The 13,563-nt window shown below is 42.8% G+C and overlaps 1 protein-coding gene across 1 annotated transcript in view; it reads right to left on the minus strand.

The window, feature by feature from the left end:
• LOC125205088 (ankyrin repeat-containing protein At2g01680-like) overlaps window positions 1-10,568 on the minus strand; it is a 36,666-nt gene extending 26,098 nt beyond the window's left edge. The window contains exon 1 of the mRNA XM_048103904.1: window positions 9,999-10,568. Coding sequence (XP_047959861.1) covers window positions 9,999-10,568 — 570 coding nt within the window. The remainder of the gene's footprint in view (window positions 1-9,998) is intronic.
• Window positions 10,569-13,563: the final 2,995 nt, after the last annotated feature.

Below are 13,563 nucleotides of genomic sequence, written 5' to 3' on the forward strand. Positions count from 1 at the left end.
ATTCATTAAAATCTATCTTTTGAGCCGCCGTTAAACCCATGTATGTGCTCTGACCTCACAAGTTCCATCTCTTGGATACGTTACATAAACATATAAAGAAATGTTATGGTACATAATTTATTTGAATCCAATATGTATGCACTACTTTAGTTTCCATGGCCTTATTTATTCGGTTAGTTTCCTTTAAAATTTTGAAGTTTAGTTTAATAGTATTAGTTTGTTCAGCACATTTCAGAATTTGAATGATAAATCATGAAGTTTCAAAAATTCGCTATTGTCCCATAATGATTTTTGGGCAAATACGATATTGAGTTAACACACATGTGTAACATTTTCAAAATTCGAATACACTGTAGGGATCAGACTAGGGACGGTGTGAGGGTAGACTCCAGTCAATTCATCGGTGCTCCCTTGGATTCGGCTCTAGTTGAATAGATCTGGGTTATGTGGCGGGCTCTGAGCCATATTTTGTGATCTATTCTACTTTGTTTTGTTTTCCCTTGTTAGTTGTTGTTTAAGATCCGCAAGGATCTTGTGTTGTTATACTAACAATCTTCTTGATTGTGTAGGTGTATCAAGAAGTCAAGGTTACTCAAGAACCCTAGCTAGCCCTACATACACCAAGAAAAAAAGAGGAAGAAAGATAAAAAAAAACATATTCTTGTAAATATTTTCTTTTTTATTCGTTCATTTTTCTTAAAAATGTTTGTGAACGTGGGTCCCACTTCATATATCGTGAGTACGTTATTAAAAATCCTACATGAGTACTTACTAAAGATCCACGGTGATTCCCTTTTACCGATCTCATATTTTAAGAAATCGATCCCTTGACTGTACAAGAATATGTGGACCCGAGCATGTCGCGTGACTGGTAGCGAAGCATAGGCCGAGAACGTTCTTTTGTGGGTATTATTATTTGTTTCCGATATTGGATCATTCATAGATAGCATACTATACCTTCCCTTCACCTTAGTTTAATAATGAAATGTAATTGAAATAAAACTATTGGAATATATATGGAATCTAATAAAAAGTGAAACAACACACGTAATGCCAGACATTCCAAAATGGAAAAAATGAGACATTCAATGGCAGGCGGAGCGAGTAATGTAGCTGCATTGGGAACATCAATTCCAACAAAATGAACACATGGCATATGGCATGACCGAAGATGAGCAGGAATTTAGGTTGGGAAGATGAACTGGATTTTAATGAGCTGTCTTTAGAGGTATCCATCACTCAAATATCATAAATGAAAGCGATAATACACTCAATCTAAACCACTTTTTAATTGCTGGATCGAGAGAAATATATTTCAGTCAGTTTGTACTCTTTAAAAAAGAGAAATCCTCAAAGCAAAATATAATACTAATAGAGAGAATACATATCATCAAGAAAAGGATTACCACATATTGAAAGTAGACCAATCATTAATTATGAATAAAAAAGACAAAGAAAATGCCAAAGTAAAAGTAGATTCTTTTAGTGAAATACTTTGTAATTGTTATTGATTTTGCTTTGCTGAGGTTGGAAGTTTTGTACTATATAAATGTTTGCTCCAAAAGTTTGAAAAATGGGAAATACAAGTATTTTGAGAAGTTGGTAGAAAACAAAAAATGAGTGAGAAAGAAATGAGAGAGAGATGGTAGATCACTGGAGCCACGAGCATCCACTTACGTTGGTGGAAACTCGTAGAGGAGACGAGTGTTGTGGTTGTGAAGTTGTTAGGGACGGTCCAGCTACACCGACCAACGACACCAACATCACAGATACAACAGAAACACCAGCCACTACTGAGAAAGAGGAAGAGAGATCAGCTGCGACGGATGAAGAAGAGACGCCGGAAGCGGAGGTGCCGGAGGAGGAAAGGACAACCCGGAAGCTAAGGCCGCGAGAGAACATCAAGCCTCCGAACTTCTACAAGAATTACGTCGCCAAGTGAGGCGCGTAATATCTTTAGTTAGTTATTTCTAATTTTTTGTTTTATTTTGGATTAGTGCTATTTAATTTCTGTTACAAACGTTTTGAGAGTCGGGCGAATTATAAGCCCCATCGGGTTTTTCTTTGTTGGTTCTTTTCCTGATGTTTAGGTTAAGTCGAACCAAACCTAGGGTCCTTAGTTTATAAATAGGGTTTTCATTAATTCCGCAATGAATAAATGAAGAATTATTTGCCCAAAATACTTGCGTAATACTCGTGAAATCTTAATCACTGCCGACGGAGAACTCTCTCCGCGCCAGTTCGTGACTTTTCAGCCGCCGACCCCGTTGTTGAGGGCGCCGGATTGTGGTATTTCGTACGTAATTGCAGGTTATTCTTCGTTAGGGATAGGAGATCCCTAACATCTGGTGCTTATCATCTCGAACTCAATGGAATTAGTAGAAGACGTACACGGATCGCCGGTTGCTCTGACTGGAGGCAACGCGCAGGAGCTGTTGATAGGCTCCTCACGCCGACAACCAGTGGGATACCGGCGCGATGCGGGAATTCCTCTGCACCCGCCGCCAAGGGGTGACCCATCTACTGCTCGTCAGCGACCAGAAACCGGTGCGACGGATCCCCTCGCTCAAGGGTTCGATCGGATCATGGCCCGATTCGATCAACTGGAAGTTAGGATGGATAATTCGGATCGTCGTGTGGACGGGTTGGAAAATCCACCGATTCGGGACACGGGACCACCGGATGACGATTATGATTCAGACGAAAGGGAGTATGCGGAATATAGGGAACCTGATTTCCCTCTGCGGGACGCGAACCCTCGACAACGACAACTAGGGTTTCGCGATCGAAGATCGACTAGGGGTGGTCGACGAGGAGGACCTTATCGCCGCTATGATTCACATCGTGAGGCTGATTGGCAGCAAGACATCGCGACTGAGACCAGAATTGTGCCCTACCAGTCGCGCTGCCCATCTAGCTGGGACCCGCCAGCGATTCATCAGCGGGGATGGCGGGATCAGCGACGCCGAGCGTCGTGTTGGGACCCCCCTTCGTCGCGTGACAGACCTCATGCCGAGTACGGCTCCGATACACGTCACAGGGTAAAAATTCGAGCCCCTTATTTCAACGGTTCGGACGTGACTAATTGGATATCTCGGGTGGAGTATTATTTTGATCACATTATGATGCCCGAGGAAGATCGTCTTCATTACGCGGTGATGCTCTTTGAACCGCCAGCGGCAGAATGGATATTTAATTACTAGAATAACAATCAGTTTGTTACTTGGCCGGATTTTTTGGAGGATGTCCGCCACAGGTTCGCCCGCAAAGTTCAGAAATTACATCGACCCTTTGGCCAAATTGGTGCAGACCGGTTCGGTGGCAGAATATCATGATACTTTCGAGAAGTACTTGAATCGTGTTGAGGGACTTCCTGATTACGCCTTAATTCCTATATTCATAGAAGGTCTAAAGATGCCCATTCAAGAAAAGGTTGAGCTGCAACAACCACAATCTTTGGCGGAGGCAATGGCGCTCGCGCTTCGTTTGTCGGCTAACCAGGACCTTCGGTACCAGCAATCGTCATCACAGAAGCGCCAATGGCCCACCAGAGAGTCACGCCAACCACATCAGTCAGTGGCAGGCCAACCAGCCACTCCGTCACTGGGTCCATCCGGGGGACATGCGACACGGGTGCAGGAGAAATCGGAGCGATCACGGAAGGGCCTTTGCTGGCATTGTCCGGAGAAGTATGTACCGGGCCATGTGTGCGCAGTGAAGCTCCTCTGCTACGCAGGCGAAGAAGATGCCGCCGGTCAGGGAGCTATTTTGGAGGACCCCCCACAGGACGAGGAGATCATTACGGAGGATATTTCTCATCTACATGCCTTAAGTGGTAACAGCCGCTTGGTTCCCTTCCAGGTAGTGGGCGAGCTGGGGACTATGGAGGTACAGATTTTAATTGACACAGGGAGCACTCACAATTTTCTGCACCCACGCATTGCAGAGCGCCTGCAACTGGCGCTATCTCCAATTCGTCCTTTCCGGGTTTACGTCGGCAATGGGGCGTCTTTGATGTGTTCCCATGTGTCTCGTCGTACAAAATTGGCAATACAGGGAGCTCATTTCCTAACTGACTTACACATACTGGAGATCCATGGTCCAGATGTGATTCTCGGCATGTCGTGGTTAGAATCATTGGGGAAGATTTCAGCAGACTTCGTCGGCAAGACTTTGGAGTTTCAACAGGAGGGCAGGCCAATTACTTTACAGGGCAAACTCCCTGGTCCGCAACAGATCTCATTACATTCCTTGGCATTATTGGCTTCTTTTTCAGATGCCCACGAATTCTATGAGATTGTGACCATTGAGCCAGAAGACGACGCAGCCTCACTGCTTACTGCTGAGGCTGTTTTCCCGCCGGATTTGCCGGTTGATTTCAGCCGGGTACTGGAGGAGCATCGGGGCGTTTTCGCCCTTCCCGAAGGGATGCCACCAGCGCGTACTTTTGATCACAAAATTCATTTATTGCCGGACACCAAACCTGTCAATGTGAGGCCATATCGATACCCCTATTTTCAAAAGAACGAAATTGAACGTCAGGTAAAGGATATGTTGGATCAAGTAATTATTCAGAGAAGTCAGAGTCCATTTTCATCACCAGTTCTGTTGATCCGGAAGAAAGACGGTACTTTTAGATTTTGTATTGATTACCGCGCACTGAATTTGGCGACGGTACCAGATCATTTCCCGATTCTCACTGCTGATGAGTTATTTGATGAGCTCGGGAAGGCAAAATTCTTCACAAAGCTGGATCTTCGCTCGGGATACCATCAAATCAGAATGCATGAGGCAGATATATTTAAAACACCTTTCCGAACCCATGATGGCCATTTCGAGTTTTTGGTAATGCCGTTTGGCTTGACGAATGCCCCTTCTACTTTTCAAGCAGCAATGAACAGCATTTTTCAGCCACTTCTCCGGCGATGCGTCATTGTATTCTTCGATGATATTCTGATTTACAGCCTTACTATGGAGTTACACTGCGAGCATTTGAACGAGGTACTATCGCTCCTACGCGTTAATAAATTCTATGTAAAATTATCCAAATGTTCATTCTGCAGTACTACTGTTGAATATCTGGGTCACTTAATTGCAGATGGGGAACTTAAGGCTGATCCGAAAAAAATTGAAGCTATGACGGCTTGGCCATTACCCCACACTGTACGGCAGCTGCGAGGATTTTTGGGCCTAACAGGATATTACCGCCGCTTCGGAGCAAACTATGTGGTGATTGCAGCCCCCCTAACTGATTTATTGAAGAAGGAATCGTTTGTGTGGACACAGGCAGCAACCGACGCTTTCACTGTCCTCAAAGGGGCGATGACTTCAACACCGGTATTGCGGCTACCGGATTTCACAAAAACTTTCTATGTTGAAACCGATGCTTCGGACATCGGCATTGGAGCGGTTTTAATCCAGGAAGGGCACCCAATTGCTTTCTTCAGTCGAAAATTAGGGCCACGACGACGGGTGGCTTCCACCTACCATAAGGAACTTTACGCTATCGTAGAGGCGGTACAGAAATGGAGGCAATACCTCTTGGGGCGAGAATTTGTGATTCGCAGCGACCAGAAAAGCTTAAAGGAACTGCTGCAGCAGGTAGTGCAGACTCCGGATCAGCAATTGTACTCCGGAAGTTAATGGGCTATAAATTCAGAATTGAGTACAAGAAAGGCATCTCCAATAAAGCAGCTGACGCGCTCTCACGGCGGGAAGAGACTGATACTCCGCAAGACCCGCTGCTGACATTAGCTGCGTCGCATCCTGAGCTCTCGTCGTCAGAGAAGGATGCATCTATTTTTGCTGCAGTCGCGCACCCGGTTCCTAAAATCTTGGATGTTTTGCGACGAGAGGTAGCATCATCACCAGAGCTGGTGGAGCTGACAGCAAAGATTCAGTCGGGGGAAGCCCCTGCCCATTTATCATTCACGGATGGACTGATTTACTTCAATCGCCGAATTCTGGTCGGCCAATCGTCTCCAATAAAACGGCTACTGATGGAGGAGCACCATAGTACACCATTAGCAGGGCACCCTGGGCATGAGCGGACGTTTCGGTTACTGGCAGCAGGCTTTTATTGGCTGAAAATGCGAAAGGATGTCAGGAAGTTTGTCGAGGCTTGCGTGGTTTGCCAATCTACGAAGTACTTGACACAAAAACCGGCAGGTCTCCTACAGCCTTTGCCGGTCTCCTCTCAAGTATGGGACGATATATCGATGGACTTTGTCACTGGGCTTCCCCAATCGCGCGGGTACACAACGATAATGGTTGTTGTCGACCGGCTGTCCAAGTACGCTCACTTCGCAGCTCTCCCGACACGCTTTGATGCTTTACGCGTGGCACATTTGTTTGTCAACACAGTGGTTCGGCATCATGGATTTCCCAAAACCTTGGTGTCGGATCGGGATTTGGTCTTTCTAAATGCAGTTTGGGAGGAAATCTTGCGCCTCAGCGGGACTAAGTTGAACTTCACGACAGCATACCATCCCGAGTTAGATGGCCAAACGGAGATTCGTAACAAGGGCTTGGAGCAATATTTGCGGGCGTTCACAGCCGACAGACCGTTGACTTGGTCGAATATTTTGCCATGGGCGGAACTCTCTTTGAATTGTTTTCACCACGCCGGCCTAGGCACCTCTCCATTTCAGGCCTTGTATGGCTGCGAACCACCTCTATTGGTGGCCAGTGCACCGTCGGCGAAGACTCCCCCCAGCGGGGAGAGTTATTAATAGAACTCCGTCAGAATCTACTGCGTGCCCAGCAACGAATGGCGGCTACAACGAACAAACATAGGAGAAATGTCGAATATGACGTGGGCGACTTCGTGTGGCTGAAACTGCAACCGTACCGCCAGCACTCTGTTGCGTAGCCGATATCGGCAAAGTTGGCGAAGAGATTCTACGGGCCTTTCGAGATCTTGCAGCGGATTGGCCCGGTGGCGTATAGGCTGCGGTTACCGGAGGGCAGTAAGATTCACAATGTGTTTCATGTTAGCCTCTTGCGAGCGTTCGTCAAAGATGACCCGCAAGTTCCCTTGCCGTCAAAGTTCGTAGGGAACAGACCCATTGCCTATCCAGTGGCGATTCTGGATTCCCAGGTGCTGTGGCATAACGGAGCAGCCGTGGAGCATGTGTTAGTAAGATGGTCAGATGGATCAGAGTCACCCTCATGGGAGCTGTTCGCAGACTTGAGAAAGCGATTTCCAACTCTTTCCCTTGAGGACAAGGAAATTTCTAAGGAAGGGGGAGTTGTTAGGGACGGTCCAGCTAAACCGACCAACGACACCAACATCACAGATACAACAGAAACACCAGCCAGTACTGAGGAAGAGGAAGAGAGATCAGCTGCGACGGATGAAGAAGAGATGCCGGAAGCGGAGGTGCCGGAGGAGGAAACGACAACCCGGAAGCTAAGGCCGCGAGAGAACATCAAGCCTCCGAACTTCTACAAGAATTACGTCGCCAAGTGAGGCGCGTAATATCTTTAGTTAGTTATTTCTAATTTTTTGTTTTATTTTGGATTAGTGCTATTTAATTTCTGTTACAAACGTTTTGAGAGTCGGGCGAATTATAAGCCCCATCGGGTTTTTCTTTGTTGGTTCTTTTCCTGATGTTTAGGTTAAGTTGAACCAACCCTAGGGTCCTTAGTTTATAAATAGGGCTTTCATTAATTCCGCAATGAATAAATGAAGAATTATTTGCCCAAAATACTTGCGTAATACTCGTGAAATCTTAATCACTGCCGACGGAGAACTCTCTCCACGCCAGTTCGTGACTTTTCAGCCGCCGACCCCGTTGTTGAGGGCGCCGGATTGTGGTGTTTCGTACGTAATTGCAGGTTATTCTTCGTTAGGGATAGGAGATCCCTAACAGAAGTGTTGTTTAGTAGCGGAGAGCAAGGTTACGGATGCAGAGGCATCGAGGGCTGTAAGCTTATATTTGGCATTGGTTACGGATGTATGAGCTTGGGATGTCAGTTCAGCCTGCACCATGCGCGCGAGGAAGTGGCGCAGTGGTGGATGGAGAGATTACAGAGACTCATTAAATCAGGGATTGGTTATCATAACGTAGCTTTTGTATTTTTGGTAGTCATACATATTTTCTCTCCTTTATCAAGGAGTGAAACCTAGATGTAACATACAATCGAGTTCTATTCAACCGATTTTTTCGGCACTCTTATATATGGAGAAATGATGTTGCAAAGGTTGTATACAATCTCTCAACTCATTTAATATATGTTTCCTCATGCAGTTCTCTTCTATCTCAACTTATTTTATAAGTGGTAGGAGTATGTGTTTCTCTTTTATCTCAACTTATGGTACGATGGAATGGAACGAGGGTGGAATGGAATGGAATGAAGATAGGAATGAAATCTCAATTTCTTTGGATTTCCTTTGCATTTTCATCCATTCATTTATTCATTCCATCACACCAAGCAAATGAATAGAATGGAAGTAGGAATCACATTCCATTCCATCATACCAAGAAGCCACTAACAAATTACTCCCTCCGTTCCATAGTAGTAGAGTCATTTTGCCATTTTGGTACGTTCCATAGTAGTAGAGTCATTTCCTTTTTTTGGTAAAAGTCAACACATTTTTCCATACCTACTTTACTCTCTCTTACTTTATTCTCTCTACATCTCTCTACCTTTTTCATTTCCTACTTTATTATTCATTTACTTAACTCACCTAACACAACTTTTTCTTAATTTCCGTGCCTGCCGAAAAGAAATGTCTCCACTACTATGGAACGGAGGGAGTACATGTTTACACGTAAGTATTCATTCTATAGACTTAAGTCTAAAGCTACACAAAGTTGCAGGTCGGCCTAGCCTTGTTGACAAACCTTTTCATTCTTCCCCTCCCACTTCTGAAAGAGCTAATAACAAAGATAAAAAGCATGACTCCAACAAACACACACACTGATATAATAACCGAGTTTGTCAATCCAAAGTGTTCCATGTAAGGATTGGTCATGACGAACGAAGCTCCATAAGTCACTCCGATAGATGCCATCGATACCAGCATCGAGAACGTCGCGAGCAGCGGGAAGATCCACTGGTCCGAGGAGCCGGTGGTGGCGAGGAACAAGATTGCCACGAGAGACGAAATGAAGGACACGATGTTAACACGAACAAACTGTTTGTATTTACCGGGCTCTTCAATAGCCATTACTGCCTGCCCGGCTTTCAGTAATACGCCCGTCATTGGATGGGGCTTGGTTTCTTGCCATACGCTGCCAGGGGGGCTGACGGCCGCCTGGAAGGCCATGGTCGCTATCAGGACCGCCGCCACCATCGTCATCTCCGCGAACCGAGGCAGGCTTACGGCTATTGGCCGACTATTAAATCTTTTCAGGATTGATTTCATTCGGAATATGCACTTGCTTTTCGAAAGCTATGGTTCAAGACATCCAGTGCTGTTTTGCCACCGGAATTCTTTGTCAGCCTCAGTCCTTTCACATTTTCATTCAAGTAATCTAAAACCTGAAATAGGATCATTTCATTACTTCAAATTAAAATCTATAGCAGTTTACATGCAATATGTTGTTGACGTTCTAATATCAAACGACGTTGTTTTCTTTATAAATAGACTGAATCTTTTAACTCATCGATAGTGATGTCACGTATGATTTCTCTACTATTATATCAGAAGATATAATCGCAAATACTCCCTCCGTCCCGGATAATTCGTCTCATTTTGACCGGGCACGGGTTTTAAGAAATGTAATGAAAAAAGTGGGTTGAAAAAGTTAGTGGAATGTGAGTCCTACTGTTATATGGAGTATTAGTTTTATAATAAAATGTGAGTAGGAATGAGTTAGTGGAATATAGGGTCCACTATCAAAAAAAGTGAAATGGGACAAATTATGTGGGACGGACTGAAATGGAAAAATGGGACAAATTATCTGGGACGGAGGGAGTAAATGATTCTTAAAATTTAGCTTAATCTCATAATTTTTCCGACAGTATATATAATTAAAAAAGTAAATTACCTCAAGTTGATTAGTCCTGACAGCAAAATGCAACAATGTCTCTCCATCATCATCCTTTGCACTCGCTAGGTCTTTGTCTCCAAGTTCCTTTACCAAAACCTTCAAAGTCCCGAGCTGACGATGTTTCACGCACAAGTGCAGCACAGTCTGTCCGCGATGCAGCCTGGCCGTGGCCGCAAAGGAATCCAGCCTTAGCATCTCCTCTAGCACCGCCACATTCCCTTTGACGGCCGCGACATGAAGCGGGTTCATATCATGGCCGTCTCGCCACCAGCACATCTCCGGGGCTATCTCCATCAATCTTTCCGCGATCCCCGCGTTCCCTCTTGCGGCCGCGAGGTGGAGAGACGAGGAGCTGTTGGAGTCGAGCTCGAGAGCGAGCTCCGGATTGATCTTCAGCACCTCTGCCACGACGCTTTCGTGTCCCTTCTTTATTGCAATGTGTAACACGTTTTTCAGACATGAGGTAAATGAAACTACATCAAGAAGGTGTTGATTTGTTTGGAGGAGTTGTTTCAGTGTTGCTAAATCTCCAATTATTGCAGCATCATACAGTTTCTTTTCTGCCATACTTTTTCACTCTTTTTATTTTACATAACAAGTAAGCTAGTGATGTGTGAATGCATCTTGCACTTAATTACACACATATATATAGAGTACAAGCTCTCCCTCTATCATGCAAGAAAGAACTAGGAAATGTTGTTAATTAGATTGACTGAAGAAAAGTATTTAAGTCTCACAACATTACAAGAATCCATTCATTGTCTCTATATATACAAAACCATAAGTTATATTGTGCAATGTATAAATAGATACAAATGAGAACAATAAAATATGCACTATATATAGAATTGTTTGCAACTAATATCCCTAGCTGATGTAATAATACCGCAGAAATAATACATCACAAATCGGAGTATTATATATTGAAAAGGAATTATCAAACAAATAAAGTTATTAGGAAGAAAGATTCTATTTGATCTCTTCTATATATGACATGCATATTCGCACACACTTGCAAATGCAACAAACTAATCTAGGGAAGTTTGAAAAAGACCTATTATGGCAGATATAGAAGAAGATTCTGCCTTAATTACAATTTCTCAAGGATATATTGTAACGCCCCACTTTTTCAAACCCTAATTTTCGGGTTACAAAATTTTTGCATTAAATGCCTTAAATGCTATGATATGTGGATTATTTGATGAGTATTAATTGCATAGTGTCTTTGTGACCTAATTGCGTATGAGAATTGAGATTGAGTTGAATAGTCAACTTGTTGAAATGATGACATGGCTATTGAATAGTCAAAGATGTGGAAAATATGACGTGGCCGTTGAAAGGTCAATGCGTTGAGAGAAGTGAAAGTGAAGAAATGATTGTTTGGGTGTGAATATTTGATGCGGAGAAATATAATTGTGGGCGAATTATTTTCCTAAGGGATGAGTGAGAATTTAATAGGAGCATTATTTAATCATGTGGAATTATTCGATCCCTCCTATTTTTATTTGGAGAAGAAATCCTATTATTCATGGATTTAATTATTTGTTTGGGATAATTATCCAAATTAAATCCAAAGTCCAAATACTCTATAATTCCTACATGGAATTTTCGAACTCCACCTTTGATTTTCTATGAGATTTTCGAAAATCTCATATATTGTGGGAGAATGGATTATTTATTTATTTGATCCCTTATTTATTCTATTCCATGAATAATTATAAATATGCTAAAATATCCTAGCATATCTTGCCAAATCTAAGGAGATCTTACCATATCCTAATTTAATTAGGATTTATACTAAATCCCTTTTGGAGAATGAAAAAGTCACGCCTATTTCCTATTAAATTGGGGAGTTTAATTATTATTTATTCTGCTCCGTGATATATTATTCTACTCCGTGAAATATTTGAATTTAATTATAGGCTAATTAAATAGCCTATAATTTTCGAAATCCCCATGCTTCTCAACGGTTTTAACGCCACTCTACTATATCTCTACCAAATCTTCCAAATCGTGATTTATTTAATTATTGGATATTATTATTTGACACTCTATAAATAAGAGAAAGACCCTAACCCTAGAGATCAAGAAACCGGCGCCCACTCTCCCAAGAATTTCGAAACTTCTCCCCCACTCTCTCTAAATTTTCTTCAAGTTTTCTTCAAGATTTCTTCATGAGAAGAATTCAAGTTGAAGTTCAAGATTTTATTGAAGAATCAAGGCTATAACTTAGTTGCTACCGATTGTTCTTTTGGAAAAGGTACTTTAATCTTTGATCTCCTCTTCTTCTACCGATTAATCGGTGTTCTTGAGTCCACATGCATTTAGATTGAGAGAAGGGGGAATAAATTGATGAATTTTGGGATATATGTGTGCAAGTGTGTGTGTGTGAGACCGTGTGTGTGTGTGTGCATGCCTCGGTCGGCGTGCACATGTGTTGTGATCATGTGCGTGTGTTGTGTGTGTGGAACACTCATGCGTGACATGATTTAATGGTGAATTTGGAGTTGTTATTTGAATAAAAACGATATGTTGATCATACCTTGATTTTGATTGATGATTTTGAAAATGAATCGATGGGAAAAAGGGAAATATGGGAAACATGCATGATTTGAAATCAATGATTGAAACTGATTTGTGATACGCCTAATTTAAAGGTGATACTTCGCGCTCTCAGCGTGATAAACGAGGAGAAGAGAATACTTGCGAGATAAGCCGACGAGGTGGGCTTTCTTTTAAAATAAGGACATTGTCCTAAACTGATATTGATGAGAATGAGATATGTGTTATCATGCCTTGATTTGTTTTGTCGTGCCTATCCCTCGTGGCTATGCCACTATTGATTTAATCGAATTCGGATCCTTGTAGAGCCGCAAACTCTACTTGGGTTAGTGTACACCAATGTTAGACCGAGAGTCAGCGTACGGGTTGGCCGGTCTAGTGACTTGGATTGCGGCCGCATTCCTTGTTATGTAGAATGAGGATATGGTAAACGTCGATGAGAAAAATGGTTGCGCGACCATGATATTGATAAAGAAAATATTTTGGTGCCTCGGGTCTTTCTAAAGTTAAAACCCCGATGGACACTTGAGAATGGCATGATAATAACTATAATTGTGATAAAACTGTTTTCGGCATTGAGTCCACTGAGTATGATTATAAGTACTCAGCCCTGCATGTGTTTTTTCCCTATATGCAGGTTGAGCGGTGGCGAGCGGGCGACGGTGTTGAGTAAGGAATAATAAGATGATCTGTTGGTACTTAAAGTGTCGTTGTGTCTCCATACATAGCCTCACTTCTCTCTTGATCGCTTCCGCTATATTATGAAAAATTGTTATCTTTTGGTTGGGATGAATACTTTTATTCCGTGGGAATATTTTGGATATGGAACACTTGAGAATATTTTGGGAAACTTTGATAAGCATTTATTGTGATAAGCCTTTTGTTGGATATCTTTGCTAAGGCAGTATTTCTTGTTGGAAATTTGACACACAACAGAGGAACACTCAACAAAGATGAAATATGGAGGACAAGTATTTATAGGATTCTCACAAAAGGATTA

This window comes from Salvia hispanica, chromosome 2 (assembly GCF_023119035.1).
Source record: "Salvia hispanica cultivar TCC Black 2014 chromosome 2, UniMelb_Shisp_WGS_1.0, whole genome shotgun sequence".
NCBI lineage: Eukaryota > Viridiplantae > Streptophyta > Magnoliopsida > Lamiales > Lamiaceae > Salvia > Salvia hispanica.